General features: G+C 31.3%; 2 protein-coding genes and 1 non-coding gene across 3 annotated transcripts; all 3 read right to left on the bottom strand.

Moving 5' to 3' along the window:
• Positions 1-222: 222 nt before the first annotated feature.
• Positions 223-295, bottom strand: TRNAK-UUU (transfer RNA lysine (anticodon UUU)). Its single transcript has one exon. It is a non-coding gene; the product is annotated as a tRNA-Lys (tRNA).
• Positions 296-4,930: 4,635 nt separating this feature from the next.
• LOC111010184 (protein NUCLEAR FUSION DEFECTIVE 4-like) lies at positions 4,931-8,156 on the bottom strand. Its single transcript, XM_088118113.1, has 2 exons — positions 7,217-8,156; positions 4,931-6,113 (listed from the first exon to the last, which is right to left on the bottom strand). The coding sequence occupies exons 1-2, from the start codon at positions 8,114-8,116 to the stop codon at positions 5,172-5,174; spliced, it is 1,842 nt and encodes a 613-aa protein (XP_087974239.1). The 5' UTR covers positions 8,117-8,156; the 3' UTR covers positions 4,931-5,171.
• Positions 8,157-13,077: 4,921 nt separating this feature from the next.
• LOC111009984 (protein NUCLEAR FUSION DEFECTIVE 4) lies at positions 13,078-15,399 on the bottom strand. Its single transcript, XM_088117963.1, has 2 exons — positions 14,847-15,399; positions 13,078-14,613 (listed from the first exon to the last, which is right to left on the bottom strand). The coding sequence occupies exons 1-2, from the start codon at positions 15,325-15,327 to the stop codon at positions 13,346-13,348; spliced, it is 1,749 nt and encodes a 582-aa protein (XP_087974089.1). The 5' UTR covers positions 15,328-15,399; the 3' UTR covers positions 13,078-13,345.
• Positions 15,400-19,838: the final 4,439 nt, after the last annotated feature.

Below are 19,838 nucleotides of genomic sequence, written 5' to 3'. Positions count from 1 at the left end.
TTTTCAATAAAGGTTTTGAAAAAAGGGTGAAGCAAAACGAATCGAATATTGATTTTTATGAATTTATATTAATTTATTGGTTTTTTAATTTCTCCTTTTTGTTATACAATAATAGTAATCAGAATTATAATTATACGGAAAAAAAATACATAGCAGAAATTGAAAAAAAAAATGCACGGAAAAAGGAAGGCAAAAATATAATTATAAATAGAAGTATAAAAGCGCCGTCTGTGGGAATCGAACCCACGACCACATGGTTAAAAGCCATGCGCTCTACCAGCTGAGCTAAGACGGCCAGTTGACAAGTAATCAAAAGCTTTAGATTCCAATTTAATTTAATTTCTGTCAAATGAATGTCGGATTGGGCCTTTGTGGGCTTTTGTTGATTCACAGAGCCTGAAAGAAACATTTGGGCTTTTTGTTTTGTGGGCGTCTCGTAAGATTCTGTCTCATAACGTATGTTTGATTCAAATAGTTCCGAGTTTTATTTTCATTTTTATCTTTATTTCATATATATTTTTTGTTTCTAAAGAATATTAGATCGAGATGGGAATTTGAACCAACTATCTTTAAGAGCGTTGGAGATGTTTTAATCACCCGCTATGCTCCAATGGCGTGTGTCTTAATTATTTATTATTATTTTTTACCTTTTCTCGTAGAGAAATTTTGTTGCATATGACTCGGTAATTAAATCAGCAAATAACCTTGGAAAATAAATGCATGTTTATAGTTTGATCTATTTTCTACTCTCAAATTCGTTTAAATTTAAAAAAAAAACAAAATTAAATAAGATGTGTGAAATATAAAATATAGAATCACTAACTTTTTCTTAGCCAATAACTAAGTTTTCCCTATCCAATAACTCAAGGAAGACATTATTGCTTTCAAATATAAAGTCGGGTTCTAACTCTTATTTTTGTCCACTTGAATTTCGACCTTATACTTTCAAATACCTTTTTTTATTTTAAGATTTCAAATACTCTATTTTAAACTTTAAAAGTTGGTTTCTATATTTTGATCCGGTTATTTACATAATGCATTAAACAAATATCTCCGTCGTATGAATTTGGTAATTTATAATAGATATGTTAAGTTTAGTAACTATTTCTAACTTATCTGTTAAAAAATAATAAAAATAGTAAAAATACATAGAGATTAAAATTTTTTAAAGACAAATAATAATAAATATACGAAAATTAAAAAAAAAAGATTTTTGAAATTTAAAAAGGAAATTTTTTAGAGTGAGAAAGAAAACAAAAGTTGAGTATTAGGAGAAAATTCATATTTGGAATCTATTTTTGAAATTTTTTAATTTTCATAGAATTTTAAAATGGTTTTTGAAAAATAAAAAACAGAAAATTAAATTGATTATGAAACAAGCCTGTTTTTTTAAAAACTACAAACCAAAAACTAAAAACGAAATGGTTATCAAATGAACCCTTATTTTTTAATAAAAAATCAAGAAATTGAAAGAAAAAACAACGAAATCACTTTTTGTAGTTTCTACGAGTCTGTTTGGTAAAGTTTTTGTCTCCTATTTTCTATTTCTGATTTTCTTTTCTTGTTTGTAAAATTAGAAACATGAATACATTTGATAACCATTTCTGTTTCTTATTTTTTGGAAAGAAAAATAGAAACAAAAATATGTTTATACTATTTCTTGTTTTTTTTTTAATTTCTATTTTTAATTAGCATTTTGCGAGTGATATATGGTTGGAAGATTGAAAGTGGAAGAGGTAATAAGATATAGGTCTACCACTTGGCCAAAGAACAAATCTATCCAATTAAGCACAAAAATAGTGTATATAAGGAAAACGACTCTGGACACAAAAGAAAATAATAGAAATAGAGAAAACGAAACTACTTTTTGTAGTTTCTAAAATTTGGCTCATTTTTTTGAAACGTTTATCAAAATTTAGAAACGAGAAGCGGAATTAGTTATCAAACATGTTTGTTTTAAAATAAAAAGAGAGAGAGAGAGAAACTAAAATAAAAAACAAGAAACAAGAAACTATGGACCCGTTTGGTAACGTTCCTGTTTCTTGTTTCTCGTTTCCAATTTTCTTAAGAAATCTAAGTATTTTACAACTAACTTTGTTTTTTGTTTCTCCTTTTTTTTTGGGAACATTCTCACAATTATATAGAAATTTGGGAACAATCAAAACAAGTTTATCTTTTCTGGTTCTCATTTTCAATTTGAGCCAAAACATAAATAAAAATATTGTTTTATCACAGTTGAATTAAGGGAGGTTGAAACTATGCAACACATTTTTCTTCATTAAAAATAAAGAAACAGTACCAAACGAATTCTATAACATTACCAAACAGGCTCTAAAATTTAGCCATTAGCCATTTTCTTGAAAACGTCAATTAAAATTTAGAAACGAGAAATATGATGAGTTACTAAACATGTATGTTTCCCAAAAAGTGAAAAAAGAAAATAAAAAATAAGAAACGAAAACATTACCAAATACCTCTCGATATCTAGGGACCGAAATCGGTTTCATAAGAGTTGGGATACTTAAAAAGAAAGCATTTAATTTCGATTGGTTGGTTGACTTGAAGTTAGTAAACGTGGCAAAAGACTTATCCTACCAACGTGGGAAAGAAGAGATTGCAGAGGCAATGGGGAATCTCCAAAAGAAAAATATAAAAAATGAAAGTGGGAAAATTAAAAATGAGAAACATTAAATAAAATATATTTAATGTCATAAAAGTCTCCATCACCAATCACCATTGGCGTTACAACTCTTAATTTTCTCATAAAAAACATAAAAATATTCACTAAAGTCAACACTTTGATTTCAAACAATATCCTTTCTTATTTTTCATGTCTATTTCAATATTTCCCGCTAACAATCTCATCAACTTTTAATTTTGAGTTTAATGAATCTTTTACTTATTATACATTTTAAAAAAATAAAAATATATTATACACAAAATTAAAAATTTTGAGATCTATTAAAGACAAAAATTTAATTTTATATTTAATAAATTTTTAAATTAAAAAAAAAGTCTAATAAGTCATAAATTTATTAAAATCTAAACTTTAGAGTTAAAAAATAAGACACTTCTAAAATTTTAGGAATCACCTAGTAAATGCAAAATAAAAATGTGAAGAATCTATTAAGCACGACTCTAGCCTAAATTGAAATTTAATTTATAAAATGATAAGAAAAAATTTAGAAGTTTAAAAATTAAATTAGAAACTAAAAATGGAAATTAAGGGAAAAAATTCGGGTATTAGTTAGTCAAAATTTGCGAGAGTTTTGCTTTGGTAATGGGTTTGTTTTATAGTAGAAGTCAGCCAAGTCCTTGTATGATTACGCAATTACAGACCAACAACTTTGCCTAAAAAATTAAAATAAATAAATAAATAAATAAGAAGCAGAAAAAAGCCAAAAACTCTTCAAATTTTGAATAATTTCTTTAAGTTTTTTTAAGAAAAATAAATGTTGAGAAAACAGAAATGGGCGACCAGCCTCCTTATATAATATTCTAAAAAGAATGAGTTAAAAATATTTCTTCAATTTCTTGAAGATTTTTCCTATTTATTTATCTTCATGAATCCAATTTTTTTAATGGAGCTATAACTCATAATCATAATCAAAATGATTGATATTTTTAACTAATTGAATTATGTTCAACATCATTTTAATATGCTTTCGCATCACTCTTCAAATTAATAAATACGTAAGGTTTTCAATTATGTCAAATGGTCAAAATAATAGATGAATGGTTACAATCAACGTCTACGCATGTGCTACGCGAATAGATGGTCAAATACTATGCTATATTTATTTTTATGATCATATAGATTCTATCATAAATATCATATTTTAATTGTAGTTATTATTATTAATTGTGGTAGTAGTAGTTAGAACATCTGGATAAATTCAATAAAGAAAATCACTATTGATTCAACTTAATACCAAAATTCTTGTTTGTCTAAAGAGAATTGAGTCAAAGAGGGTGACGAAAAATTAGAAAAATAATATATAATTTTATGAGTAAAAATGAAATGCTATATATATATATATATATATATATCAATTATCTTGAATCAAAGTCATCATCTCTTCTAACCTTATTGAATATGATTTTGTACTTTGATCTTGTCTCACAAAAAATATTAATTAAAAGGAGGAATTACATATACTATGTTATATTATATAATATTAAAAATTCAACTATATATTTATTTCATCGTCATATATTTTTAATCAAAACTTTGTTTGTGTAAATAATTTTATTTAAAGAAAGTAGCAAAAATCTTTTATAAAATTTAAAATATGTCACCTGTTTTTTTAATTTTAAAATATAGCACAAATTTTCAATTATATCAATAATATATCAGACACTCATATTATTAGTATATCAGATATATATCTCAGTAGTAAGATATATTACAAATATATATCATTTGAATAAAATTATAATTTTAAAATTAGACCTCTATCTTTTTAAAATATTGTATTTATAAAAACAAAACTAAATATAATTACTATTTTATTAATTTTACTAAATATTTTTGTCATATTTACGGCTGTCCGAAAGTAAATGCATATAAAATATTTAATTCGATATCGACCATCCCCATATAAAACAATCGAGTCTTTTTGACTTGTATAGTATTATACTAAATATTAATTAGGCGCCTTTTTAAGCATTATGAAAAATTGGAATGGAAATAATCAACGAAATCGTCACTTTTGGCAACTACTTCACTTTTGAATAAACAAATTATCATCATTTATTTGTTTTGTATCCACCTCTTTAAAATATGTAAATTTTCAATTGTCTTTAATATTTTAAGAGTAGAAATTCAAATTCACTTAACCCCATGAACTAAACTCAACAATAATTTAAAAAAAAAAAAAAATAGGTCAAGACTTTGAAATTTCTTTTGTTCATGAAATTTGCTACTCTCTAATCTCAACACTTTATTGTAATTTTTCTTTGTTGCGATTAATAACTTCAAACGTTACAATTACAATTTCAATCTTACAAATTCAAGCTAGAAACGTCACGAAACTTGCCTACGGTCTGTACATCGAGACATCCATTTATCTATCAAATAAAATAGAAATAGACCGATAAAAATACGCCACCGAATGTGCAGACAAGTATGGTTGATTAGGGAAACCAAATCCTCCCTAAACACGTCGACTTCATTGCTTAAGCTCTTTCCTAGAATTCGACTCCCTCAAAACGGCGCCGTTTCCCTTTCCCACCGTGGCATCATCTTCTTCCTCCTCTTCATCCGCCGCGGCGGCGTCGGCCTCTCTGAACTTCCGATAAATATCGCTCTTATAAAACTTCCTAGTCCTCAAAACGAGAACCAAAGAAACCAAAAGGCCAAACAAAGTGACCGCTGTAATAATCACAAACGAGAGCTTAAAACAAGCCACCCCATCACAATTCAGCTCCTCCCCTGTTTTCCGGACCCTCCCCGCCGCCGCCAGCTGCTTCTTCGCCTCCCTGTCGTACAAATACCCGGCCACATTCACGTTCATGACATAGAGCCCCACCGGGCTGGCGACGGAGCCGAAATTGTAAAGCGTGGCGTAATACTTGAGGCCGAAGATCTCGGAGACGATGGCGAAAAGCAGTGGCCACTGCGCGCCGTAGCAGAAGCCGATGATTATGGAGGCGACGTAGAGGGCGCCGGCGGGGGCGAGGGCGATGAGGAGGTGGCCGAGGCAGGAGAGGAGGAGGACGGCGGAGAGGAGGAGGGGACGGGGGAATTTGTAGTGGACGAGAAGGTGCTCGGAGATGAAGCCGGCGAGAGCGCGGCCGAGGTAATTCCAGATGCTGACGAGGGAGACGAAGGTGCTGATGGATTTTTTGGGGTAGTTTAGGGAGGCGCCGATCTGGCCGAGGTTGTCGATGGCGGTGAGGGTGCCGCCGACGCCGCACGCGGTGGCGATGAACAGGAGCAACATGTCGACGCTGAACAGGGCTTGCAGGATTGTCCAGTCATCGCCTCGTTCTGGGGGATTGAATACGTTCTTCCACCATTCCACTTTCGGGGCTTCTTCCGAGGATTTCGATTTCTTCTTCTTCTTTGGGAGGAGTGACAGTGGAGTTGTGTTCTTCAATGGCGGAGAGCTCTGTTGAGAACGAAGGGAAAATATGATTAAATTTACTCCCAAATTTGTTTTCCTATTTACACCCAAGTATTATAGCTACTAATGTTTGACAAGTGAGAGTGATTAATGTAAAAATGGACTTTTCGAAAATTAATTATGCCAATTTTCAAAGCTACCGACAACAATATTTGATCACTACGGAATTTTGAAAAATACTTGGTTTGTCACATGTTAGATGAGATCATTAAAAATTTGACAAAAAAAACTTGGATTCTCATGTAAGCGTTGTTACAATTGAAAAATTGACATTTTATTATCTAAAAAAAGGTCTAGTAAGAATTCAGTATTTTCCTTTAATGGTGACGAGGACGATCATTAGTAAGAGTCAAATATTTTTGGTACGAAAATATTTATTACATTGCTGTTCATCCCCATTAAAAATTTGAGAATTTTTTGTTTTTAGAAAAAATATTAATATTTAAAAGAAAATACTTTAGCAAGAAGCAACAAACTCCTTGTAACCATTAAGCAAAAGAGAAATACAAAAATAAAAAATTCTTTTAGAAAATAATTAATTGTCAAATTTCTCTTAGAATCATCAAATATTGAAGGGTAAGTAGGTAACCAAAAAAAAAAAAAGTTCTTTACCACGGGTAAGAATGCAAATATTTTCCATATTTAAAATATCTCTTCCTGGATTTTCTTCTCGTACTTATCAAAAACTTGAACCGTGGCTAGAGATTGGGTGGGAAGTACCAATTTGGTTGTTAAAATTTTCAAATCTGACAACTTTTTATCTTAAAAAAAAAACAAAAATGGCAAGAAAAATCTCTTTCTAACATGTTGTTCTACATGTCAAAATAGAAAGAAAATTTCCTCCGAAAAAAAAAAAAAAGAAGAGAAAGATAATGTTAAACAGCCAGCAGAATTCGGAAGTTCTTGGTTTTTCTCAACAGAAAAAAAAAAAAGAAAAAACCCCAAAACAGATGGTTCTTGACCCGAATTTTTTGTTGTTACCAAAAGAAAGATCCAACCCATGAATTCAGCGACCAATCAACATCTAGTTACGATTCGAGAGCAACGGAAATCAAATAAAGTAATTAATTCCAAACAAACCCACTCACCGCCGACGAAACCCCGGTCTCCACGGCGGCCGTCGCAGTCTCCCGCCGCCACATCTTAAACTCCTCGGCAATGACAACCGCCAGCGGCAACAAGAGCAAGAACGTAACCGCCGCCGCACTCCCGCCGTACTCTCCTCGAGTAAACGAGAATTTCTGCTGCAGCACAATCATGGCCATAAGAAACGCCGCCAGCCCCAACGAAATATACAAGAAATTATAAAAAACCGCCAGCTCATTCTCCTGGTGCTCCACCGTAATCCGGCGCACCGTCGGCAGAAACACGAACGAGATCACCGCCGGCAGCCACCCGAGCAGCAGAATCAACGACAGCGGATCGTTGGCGTAAATCGCGTGGTAGAGCTGCGTCACGATGGCCCCACTCAAGCCCATATAGCCCTTCAGAATCCCAATCACGACGCCGCGGCGCTGGGGGTAGTTCTTCACGCACGTGACCAACGCGCCGGTGTTGGCGAACGTCGTTGCGTTGGCGCCCACGCAGATGTAGAGGCACATGAGCCACACGTGCGTCGGGATTTTCTCCGTGACGGAGAGCCAGATCATGAAGTAGCCGAAGAAATTGAGAAGCGCCCCCATGGCGAGGATGGACCACGGCGGCGTCACCTCATTGATTAGGCCGGCGGGGATTCCGACGGTGGTCCCCACGTCCTTGAAGAAGCTTACGAAGTTGAGCGTGGTTTGGTCGTAGCCGAGGACCGACTTGAGGGTGCCGGAGTAGAGGCCGAACATGTACGGGATTCCGGCCATGGACATGATGAGGAACGAGGCGAACATCATGAACCATGGACCGGAGATCAACCGGACCGTGAACGCCTTCGGGTTGAACCGGGCCGGCGTCGAGGCGCTGGGGAAATGCCCATTGGGCGCTTTAGAGACCTCCATGAGTATTGAGCAGTGGTGTGTGGGAGAGAGGAGGGAAGATGGAGGGGTGTTATATAGGATATGGTGTTGATTTGACTTTTGAGGAGGAAATGGGTGTTCAACTGTTGATCCTAATCTTTTTATTACTTTTATCTTGAAAAATTGACAGCTGTTCATTTTTCAAAAATAACATAACAATGGTAGTTTACTTGGTTATTAGTTTGTAAAAAAGAGTTATTATTTTGGTTCCTTTGTTCTCGGAGTCATATTGACACAAGACATTATATTGAAGAGTTTTTGTTTTTGTTCTTGTGTGAATTCGAGCATAATAATGGATAAAACACATGTTACCATCTGAAAGGTTGATGATTAATTCAATAGTTGGTGTCCAAAACTAATTGAGCTAAATTAGCAAAACTTTGATGTGACAATGATCCATCTCAGTCTAAAGAGTTACCAAACTCAACACTGGTGTAGTATTTATCTTAACACCCTCGAATACGTAAATCAATACTTAAATTAGAATAAAGTGGATATGAGGACAGAAATGTTGTGTGCTAGTACTTTGAGAATATTTTTCATTCTCCTTTAATTTAATGGGAGAATGATATTGGAATACGTATCCCCTAATATCCACATTGGTCGAAAAAGAATTCTCTATTGGAGTTCTAATTGGATATAATTTTTTTTCTTTTTAATTTTTAAGTTTTATCAATATTTATATGATTTCATCTCAAAATCAATTGTAAACGAGAGAGTAGGTCATATCTAATATACATCCTAGATCTCATATCCCTGCGGTATCTTTAACAAATTTTAGAGGATATTAAGTTTTAAAAAAAAACCTAAAAAAAACTTAGAAAATTAAAAATATCAATATAATTTTTAAAAAATAGAAGAAAACTTTTGCCAAATAGGTCACAGTACGTATAAATGAATCTACGAAGTCAACGTAGTGCATTTATTTGAAATGAAAAAAAAAAAAAGAAAAATCAAAATGGATATCAATTGATCCATTAGTTATAAAGATTTGCTGCGTTGTATTGTATGCCAAATTCTGCGTTCACGTTACCCTTCCATGAAAATAGCATGACTTTGCTCCAAAGAACGGGAGAAATATAATAATTCTTTTTCTCAAATATTATATTATAAATATAGAGGTAGAAATTTGAATTTTTCAAACTTATAGAAAAAATAATGATATAATTATTTGAACCACGTACAAATCTAATTTAATCGGTCAATTTTACTAAAGTTCTAATATTATAATTTTAAGGTAATTAGCTAATATTTTTATATTTAGTTAAACGACCTAAATAAAAGAAAACTTATAACTAGTAATTATATACTCTAGAAATATGTATAAAAACAATTTGACCCCAATTTTTATTTAAACATAAATTCTAATAGATATATAAGACGAAGGATTAAATTAGATAATTGAATCGACCCAACAAATTTTATTCACGTTATTTCATATGAAAAGTAATCAATAATTAAGTAACTATAAGTGAACAATACCACAAAATTAGTATATAATATGTATTGAGGTGTATATTACTCCTCTAGACTCTAAACACTTCTCAAAAAATAAATTATTATTTTTATTAACAATATAAAAATAATAGTAATTATATTGAAATTGTATTGTATTAATATGAGACGTTAGAATAGGGAGAGCCGAGAGGTTGATAGAATCTAAGGTAGAGTTATTAAAATTTTTAGGTTTTAATTACTTTCGAAAAATATATATAAGAAGATTTTAATTTGCGGACTAATATTGTATTAATTATATTTATTAAACGGTGCCGTAATGCAAGAAACGCAATAGAGATATTTTATTAATTAATTATAGACTAATACAAAGATGGAAACTTACTCAATCAGACACTCCAAATGACAGCGAAATAAACTATTTATTACTTTGTGGCATTGAAAGCTTGGATCATCTAATTTTAAGCTCTTCCATCCAATAAATATTTCAAATAATTGAATTATTAAAAGAATGTCACGTCAACTACGTGTGAAAAGTTGTATTTATTAAATGGGTGAGAAATCGAGAGTTTTGTTTTTGTTTTCTAATCTTTTTATATTAGACTTTGCTTAAAGATATATAATACAAATCATATGTTTATGAGGTTAAATGGTGGAATCAGAATTTGCCACCTGGCTCCTCTCATTAAAAAACATGTGTCCACACCTTAGTTTTTGATAAACCTACCTCGACACCGACTTGAAAACACAGATGCCAGCAATCCACCGAACATTAGGTATGAAGTGCATTGGTAGAGTAACATTTTCCAAAGCTTTTCTACAAAGGGCTAGGTTCATTCCTTTCAATTGTACGTAATATTTTAGTTTGGATTAAGTACCAACTTAAGTCTTGGAGTGTACGTGGCCTAATACCACTTCAGTACAAGGTTTTGTGTGCAGGCCATCACCTTAATGATTAGACATCCACATCATATTTGTACCTCACTCTTCACTTCGTACAAAATCCTATATCATCATTATCAAATTATATTTTAAAAGTAATGATTTTTTTTAGTACAACATGTGGGGTGGGGGATCGAACTCACAACCTCTTAGTTGGAGATGTATATCAATTACAGTTGAGTTATGTTCGTTTTGACAAAATAATAAAAATTTTGATAAACCATACCACTCAATAGATTATACTTGAAGTAATAGAACAACTATTATATTACGATGCAGAAATAATTATAACGTTACCTTCTAGAACTATGCTGTGAGAGAGGGATGGATTTGTTATTATTTCATATTTTTTTAAACATTAAAATAGGTTAATTGAACACATGATTTAGAGTGAAGTTTATCATAAACTATATGTCATCTTATTATTTAATTACAATTTCTCTAACTTAGCATAGTTTAACTTTTTCCATAAACGAGGAATTGGCAGATACATCATTCCGAGTTTATCCTTTGTCCTCGAAATCTCTTTTTTTCTCCTTTTAATATTTGCCATGAGCCACACACATTGATTATATACACTTTGTTGTGCAACATAATAATATAGCATATTTTTTATTGTCAAATCACCCCTTCTTCGTTGATCATGTTGACAAATTAGAAAAAAAATTGATTTTAAAAAATTTTAAAATCACTTTAAATTGACTTTCAAGGAATTAGCGATTCTGAAAAATCAATTTTACTTAAATTTTTTTTTTCTCAAAATCACTCATTCTATCGCTACTTTCAAATATACCCAATATACTTGATTACTTCAATTTTCAATTTGATTATTAATTTTTTAAAAATTATCGGTTAAATGTTTAATTTTCAACCTCCGACTATGTTTGGATTGGGAAATGAGTTACGTATTATAAATATTGACGGCCCATAAAAATTTACTTTAGCCACAAATTGAAAATTTAAATAATTAATTAAAAAAAGGACTTCCTCTTGCTATATTTGAAAGGGAAATCCCACATTATTAATTAATACAAGAGGGCCACGTGGGTGTAATATATTTAGAAAGCACCCAAAGAAATTGGGTCTTCTGTCTCATCAAATTAGAGGTCATTTTCCTCTATTTTTCATATTAAACTACATTTTTTTTGTCTTTCTGCTTTAAATTTAGTCAGTTAAAATATTATTAACCTTCTTTGGCAGTATATAAGAAATAATAGAAATTCAATATTATAAATTTGATTGTAAATTTGAAAGGTTGGAAAGAAGTCTTTGTAGTTAGTTTAGAAATATTATTAATTAATTAAAAAAATTATCATGATATTTTCACACATAAGAAAATCCCATTCCTTTGGAGGAAAAAAAAATCTCATTTTGATTGGATGAAATTGAGGGTGGACAAAGGAGGCCAAATGAAAACGAAGTTGGGGATATCCTGTTTCCAAATTTTCAGATTCATTTCATACTTTGAAAATCGAAATTAATTAATTTTGAAATAAAAAATTGGTACTTTGACTTTGACTACAGCTAACTTCCACATTTAGCTTAGCCCTACCAAATTGGAGGGAATAATCTTACAGCTAATGGACAGATTCATTTTTTTAAAATAATGTTAATTTATATCTTTAATTCAACTTTTTTTTCTGGAGTTTTTATTAGTAATTCTTATTTCTTTTTTTTTTTCCGTTTTTAGTTCCGGATAAACATAAGTGTTGGGTAACTATTTATATTTCTCATTTCTCGTTGTTAAGAGACATTTTTAAAATTATATAGAAATCTCGAAAACAACAAAATTAAGAGCTCGTTTGGTAACGTTCATGTTTCTTGTTTCTGTTTCTTCATTTTTAAGGAAGAAAAATGAATTCTATGTCCCAACATCTATGAATTCAAATGTGATAAAATAATTTTTTTTATTTATGTTTTGGTATTTATATTGTGGAACAAATTGGAAATAAGAACAAGAAAGAAAAAACTTGTTTTTGGTTGTTTCCAAAATTTCTATACAATTTTCAAAATGTTTTCCAACGAGGAGAAACAAGAAATATGGTTAGTTGCAAAATGTTTAGATTTCTTAAGAAATTCGAAAACACGAAACGGGAACGTTACCAAATGGACTCTAAGTTTTCTTGTTTCTCGTTCTTGTGTTCAATTTTTCAAATATAAATAAATGCATTACTTTATCATTATTGACTTATAAAATGCATAATAAATATTAAAAATAAATATAATAGAATATTTTGAATGTTTAATATAAATATGGTACCTTTTTTCTAATTTATAGAACAAGAAGAAAATATTATCATACATGTTTCAATTTCCTTTTTCTTTTTAATAAAAAAAGAAACAACAATTACCCATCACAGTGGTGTAATATAGAAAAATTTTGTAATTTTACTTTAGTTAGTCCATAAATTCAATTTTTAAGGTCACATTTATTTAACATTCGATTTGGATTCATGACCTCTGAATCAAAAGTGCCAATTATTATCCAGTTCACGAGTGTTAATTGTATTATTTAAACAGAAAATAACATAAATCTACTCGCACCAAACAGTATAAACTTGTTGCTTTTAATTTACAATCTTTTTTTTTTTTTAAGTTCCGAGGTTACTAAAAATATACCATATTAAAAGTTTATTGGCAAACTTGTAATAAAGCAACCTTTTTGCTACTACAACTAATCACGACAAAGGACAAACGTTGTACCTTCGGAAGAAGCCATGGAGATCAAAAAAATCTGTCTGTTCTTCTTCTTCCAACGTTTGGATTTCACACAACAACTTGTCTCTCGTCTGATTCCAAATCCCAATTTTCTTCCTACCGGTTTCTCCTTTCCAATTCCGCCTCTCCGGTGGCCCCATTTCCGGCGACCTCTGCTTCAGCCTCCTCTCGAAACCTCTTATAAATGTCACTCTTGTAAAAACTCCTCGTTCTAATAACCAAAATCAACGAAACAAATACACCCAACAAAGTCACCGCCGTAATCACAACAAACGACAGCTTAAAGCACTCCCCGCCGAAGCACTTCAGCTCCTCCCCTGCTTTTCTGATCAACCCTTTTGCTCTCAGCTGCTTCTCCGCCTCTCTGTCGTACAAATTTCCGGCCACTTTCACGTTCAGCACGTACAGTCCAATTGGGCTCGCCACCGACCCGAAATTGTAGAGCGTGGAGTAATACTTGAGCCCAAATAGCTCCGAAATTATGGCGAAAATCAACGGCCACTGCGCGCCGAAGCAGAATCCGATGACGATTGAGGCTACGTAGAGCCCATTTGGGACATCGAATGCGATCATCAAATGGCCGGCGCAGGAGAGGAGGAGCGTGAGCGAGAGCATCAGAGGGCGAGGGAATTTGTATTTGGTCAGAACAATTTCAGAGACGAAACCAGAGGACACTCTGCCGAGGTAGTTCCAGATGCTAACGAGCGTCACGAATGTGCTAATGCTTTTTTTGGGGTACCCCAGAGAGATTCCGATCTGACCCAGATTGTCGATCGCCGTTAAAGTTCCGCCGACGCCGCAGATTGCAGAGAGGAACAGAATCAGCATGTCGGCGCTGAACAGAGCTTGCAGAATGGTGAAGTCTTCGCCTCTCGCCGGATGGTTGAACACCGTTCTCCAGCACGACGGCGGTGTGGGTTCGTCGGATTTTGGGGGATTTGGGTTCTGGGTTACGATTTGAACGGCGGGGGGATTTGGGGTTTTGACGGCGGCGGATTTGAGTTTCCAGAGGTTGTACTCTTCGACGGCGACGACGGCGAGGGGGAGGAAGAGGAGGAGGAGGACGACGGCGGCGCTGCCGCCGTATTCGGATTGGTTGAAGGTTAATTTGCTCTCGACGATGATCATTAGCATTAGGAATCCGGCGAGGGCGAGGGAGATGTAGAGGAAGTTGTAGAAGACTTTGAGCTCGTTTGGCTGCCGGATTACTTTCATGATCCGAATTGTTCTTAGGAATGCGAAGGATATCGCCGCCGGCAGCCATCCGATGAGGAGGATTAAGGATTTCGTGTCGTTGCCGTAGAAGGCGTGGAAGAGCTGCGTGATTATCGCGCCGCTCAACCCGACGTAGCCTTTTAAAATGCCTGCACAAGATAAGTTCTCACCGATCAAGACTCGAAAACTTTTATTTTAATAAACACATCTAATTAGGTACCAATAAGAAACTGTCTAACAGATTTCAAGTTTAACAAATTCGGTAAGTAAACAATGCGTTTCGCATCACTTGAGGTGAGAGTTTGAGTTTGGTGGGTTTAACTTAAAACGTAAAACTCATGTATGGTCAATTTCTTCTCCATTAATATTGATAATCACTTACCAAGAACGACGCCCCGACTCTCGGGGAAGTTCTTGACGCAGGTAACAAGAGAGCCAGTATTAGCAAAGGATTGAGAATTGGCTCCAACACAAATGTAGAGGCACATTTGCCAAACTTCCGGCGTGGAGATTCTCTTGGTGACGGCGAGCCAGATCATGAAGTAGCCGAAGAAATTCAAGACGGCACCGATGGAGAGCACCACCCACGGCGGTGTGACCTCATTTATAAGGCCGGACAAAACGCCGACGTTTGCTCCCAAATCCTTGAAAAAGCTCAACAAATTGAGCGTCGTTTGGTCGTAGCCAAGAACCGACTTTATGTCGTTGGAGTAGAGGCTGAACATATAAGTGGCACCGGCGGCGGCCATGATCAGAAGGGAAGCGAACACCACGAACCATCGTCCGGTGATGACGTGTACGGCCACGCTCCTCGTGTCCGACCACCCGGAAATACCGCCGCCTCCTCCTACGGCGGTGACCATTTTTAATTTTTTTTTTCCTATTGGGAATATTATGGATTTGTGAAATTGGAGAGAATTGAAGAAGCTGTGGGAAAGTTTATAGACGTTTGAAATTGATGATAAGACTGAGACTCTTTCGTTGACTTGTAGTCTAAACGGAATTCAATAAATAAATAAATTAATTAATTAATTAATTAATGCCACTGTTTTAGCTTCAGAGGCGACGAGGCGGTACCCTTTTTAAATAATATTATTTTGGTTTTTGTTTTTATGTTTAAATATTATTTTATTATTTATTTTAGAACGGAGTCGAGATTCAAACTTACAACTATTTGGTCGGATGTAGTGTCTAGCTATGCACAGGTTGGAACTATTTTAATCTTAATTTTTAATATGTCTATATTTTCAATTTTTATTATTTTAGTTCATATACTTTTGGAATATTTATTTTGATCTCTGTACTTTAAAGAAATCAATCTTGATCTATTCATTTTCATTTTTATCACATTTATATTGATCATAATTTTAACATGACACCTTGCTCACTAACTTTCATAAAATTTAATAATAAATTCATATTAAAAGAATTTTCATTGTGTATAAATTTTGTTTTAAAATTTTGTAAATAGATATCAAAATAGTCACTATTTAAAAGAATATACAATTATAAAAAAACAAATGTTTAAAATTTATAATACTTCAAATAAAAATATTAAAAGTACAATGATTAAAATAAACTGAAAATACAGGTACAAAATAATATTTTAAAATTTTGTTTTTAATATTTACAGTTGAGCGTTCTTTGTAAAAGTAATATTAAAATTTTGAATTCTATAAATGATAACGGTGTTCTAAATATCCCCACTTGTGGAGTGTCGTGTTTTTATTAGGTTTATTATTATTATTATTATTTTTTGGAAGAAAATAAACCTAATATTTATTTATTAGTATATGTTCTAAAACTTATATTGTATATGCACGGAGACCTATATAAATGTTTTAAAAATAATATTATAGTCTACCTTTTTCTATTTAGTATTTAGTACATAAAAATGGAGGATTGAACTCACACTCAATTGATTTGACTAATTATATTTGTTTTGATGTCTACACGATAGATTTGTTTGTTAATTCTACTCCATTTTAATATTTTTCGAATCTATCTAATAAATTTAAAATTTATTAAATACACGGTTGAAAATTAAAAATAAATACAAAATCGGGAAAAAAATTATAAATTTAGGAATTTATAAATTTTTTTAATGTTTATAATCTATTAAATACAAATTTAAAGGTGGTACCAAACTTATAATTTGGTCGAAATAGAAAACTTATCCATTTGAAAAATTGTAAGAGACGACAGAATCTAAGAACAATAAGTGGTTTGGAAAATTTTCGGTTTTTTCTTTCTATTATTATTAATTTTTTTGCTCTTTTTCTTTCTCTCCTACTACTTATGACTGTTGACATTAAACCCAAAGTTTTGAGCCACCGTTTTGGACGCAGAAAAAATCTCTTTCATACCCATATTTCTTATTCTCATTTTCTAACTCCCACTATCCCAAATTAAGAAGTTTATTTTATGACTTTTAAAATAATCAAAACTACTTTAATTTTACTTTATAATTAAAGAAATTTAATATTTTCTATAGTTCTCTCTGCAAAATACGTTTGGGCATTGGTTCGTTTCAAGAGTTGTCAACTTATATTATGTTTTTTCAAATACTATATATCTCCAAAGGAAAAATACTGTTTTTTTTCTTTCAATATCATAAATCATGGAATGACGGGGAATTTTTCATTTTTTGAGAAAAAAAATTCAATGTCGATGTCGAAGAAAATGTCGAGGTCTCAATTTTATGTAAATATCGATAAAATGTCAATGTCGATGTCGATGGATATTTCTGTAAAAGTTAGAAAAATTAAAAAATCGTAAAAAATATTTAAATTAACAAATAAACATTTTCTTATTTCTAAATTAGTTAAAAATAATTAATATTAATATTATATATATATATATATATATATATATTAGTGACATTTTATTGATATTTTTCATATTTTGTCGATTTTCTTGTACTATGATGGAAATGTCGATTCATCCCTTGTCGAACCTATGGAAACATGGATATGTCGATGGATATTTAGAACCATAGACTAAAGTTTTGTTCGTTTTTAAAATATGTCTTGAGATTATAATCAAATTAAGTTTTTGTAGACTTTAAATCTCGATTTCAAATTGTGTTCATAGACTTAGACAAATTCTCATTAGTCAAAGTTTAGTGATAAAACGAAATGACATTTAAACTACTAAAATGACAATTTATAGCATAGCTTAATTTTTCAAGCTACGTGACATCAAAGCAACATACATTATTTAGAGTTTCTTCATTTTTTTTTTACTTTAATGTGGAGAGGGTAATAAGAACATTCCTTTTTTTTTGTTCTTGAACTAATCTTTTTTATTAACCTAACCAATTGAAATTAGAATAGTATGAATTATCCTATTTTAACTTTGCATTTTTTAATATTTGGAGGTCTATATACTCTCTATTTAATTGATCAATTTTTTTTTGTTTATTTATGTTGTTTTATTGATTTAATTATTTTTGTGATTTTAATACAAATAAAATACAAATCAACATTAAAAAATCAAGTAATACAGAGATATGAGCAGATATATATATCGATAACTTGTAGAATATCTAGTTTAATATTAATCGTAAAGTTCAAAATTAAATTGTACTTATATTTTAAATGAATAAAATTTGAAAATTAAAAATTATTAGTATATGCATAACTTTTTAATTTGGTTTTATTCATTTTCACCACTGATATTATCAAAATAATAGTCAATTGTGACGTAGGAAATGTGATTTTCAAATAAAAAGTTCAAAATGAAATAATCATTGAGTTGAAGTTCTTGAAAAGGAAAAATTAAAATATTTTGCTAATTAATTTTCAGTGAAATATATATAAAAGCAAAAAACAAATTGTAAACCATTTTTACATGGTGTATGAATCTAATTAAGAATCAAATCTTCCAAAAATGCTCTGTTTGAACAATTTCAAAAATGGTGAAATGACAAGTCATCTTAATAAAGAACATGATTCCATTGTTTTTCTAGCTATTTCCAAAGAATATAATTTTGCCAAACTCCCAAATTCCCAAAGAATATAATTTTTCTAGCTATCTCATAGAAAATAAAATATTTTGAAAATTTGTAGTGTTGCCTTATTTATTAATAGAGAGTTTGTTGAAAATTTTTGGTACTTCAAAATAAAACTGAATTTCTAAAAATGTCACATGGAGATATAAACTTCAAAAAATAAATTTATTAAAAAACTTTTGTGTTTTAGCTATTTTAAATAAAGTCCATATAACATGGGAAGTTATGAATATTTGAATTAAAAAAATTCCATTTTGGTATCAAATCAACCCAGGTTGGACAATTTTATGTCATTTTTGGAAATAATAAATAAATAACACCATAACAAATTTTCAGGCAAAAGCACAGTGAATTTACAAAGGGTAAGACATTTCAAAAAGAATAGTCATACATCAATTTTTCCATTTAGTCAATTGTTCCAATTCTAAATTTGCCTGATTTAAACATGTTCTAATCTAACTATGAAATATTTTTGTTGAGTTAATTTACTTCAGATGAATTAATTTTTGGAGAACTCGTTAACGAATTCAACGTTTTTTTAATCAAATATTTGGAACATGTTTTTTTTGTTAGTATGACAAATTGGAGATATGAAAGTTTGAACCTCAAAGGACTCTGATCTATACTCATGTTGACAAATATTTTGAATATTTTTAAGTTTTCCAAATACGTTAGAAACTAAAAATAAGAACCCGAGTATAGAAATAAAAAAGATAAGAGATATCTTTATTCGTTTAAAAGTTTTTAAATGAGTTGAAAAGTAAAATGGTATAAACTTAGATTCAAAGTAAATGATAAAAATTTTAATAGTCAATAGTTTGGTATGAATGCATAAACAAAGAGCACTATTTTACCAAAGTCTATAAGCCAATTAAAATAGTGTTCCAAAATACAATGAATCTTATAAATATTTATACTTTCTCTAACAATTTTGGTTTTTTTCACTTGGTTGTCTTTTCAATAATCTACTTTGCTATGAATCAAGTTTTTAAATACAATATATAATTATCCAATCTAATTCAACGGTAATTAGTAGGAGGCAAATGAGTTCGAATCTCCCACCGGAGTTCAAATACAAAACCTCCTGAAGTTGATAGGTTAGAGTAAATTTAATCATTTATATTGACTATCTAACATCGAATTATACACACTAATTTTGCATATTTAACGTGAGATGAAAAAATTATTAACATCAATTCTACATCTTCAAGATGCAGAATCAGACTGAACAGTCAATAGAGCAGAAAAGTACCACATATTTTGGAGTAATATTCAACGTGTCAATTTCACTGATGCAACAATCTCACCTAAAATCAATACGGCACATTACATCATAATACAAATGAAAGTTGATTTTGTGAA

Source organism: Momordica charantia (genome assembly GCF_013281855.1).
Source record: "Momordica charantia cultivar OHB3-1 chromosome 9 unlocalized genomic scaffold, Mcharantia_2.0 BLBB01000009.1, whole genome shotgun sequence".
NCBI lineage: Eukaryota > Viridiplantae > Streptophyta > Magnoliopsida > Cucurbitales > Cucurbitaceae > Momordica > Momordica charantia.
The sequence above is the reverse complement of the archived record's forward strand: the minus strand, read 5'-3'. Positions and strand labels throughout refer to the sequence as shown.

What these genes read in the sequence shown, in the direction of transcription:
- LOC111010184 (XM_088118113.1), bottom strand. Translation starts at nt 8,116, where the DNA reads ATGGAGGTCTCTAAAGCGCCCAATGGGCATTTCCCCAGCGCCTCGACG. An exon ending in AGACCGGGGTTTCGTCGGCG is followed by an intron (nt 6,114 to 7,216) that starts GTGAGTGGGTTT and finishes CGTTCTCAACAG; the next exon opens with AGCTCTCCGCCATTGAAGAA.
- LOC111009984 (XM_088117963.1), bottom strand. Translation starts at nt 15,327, where the DNA reads ATGGTCACCGCCGTAGGAGGAGGCGGCGGTATTTCCGGGTGGTCGGAC. An exon ending in GAGTCGGGGCGTCGTTCTTG is followed by an intron (nt 14,614 to 14,846) that starts GTAAGTGATTAT and finishes TATCTTGTGCAG; the next exon opens with GCATTTTAAAAGGCTACGTC.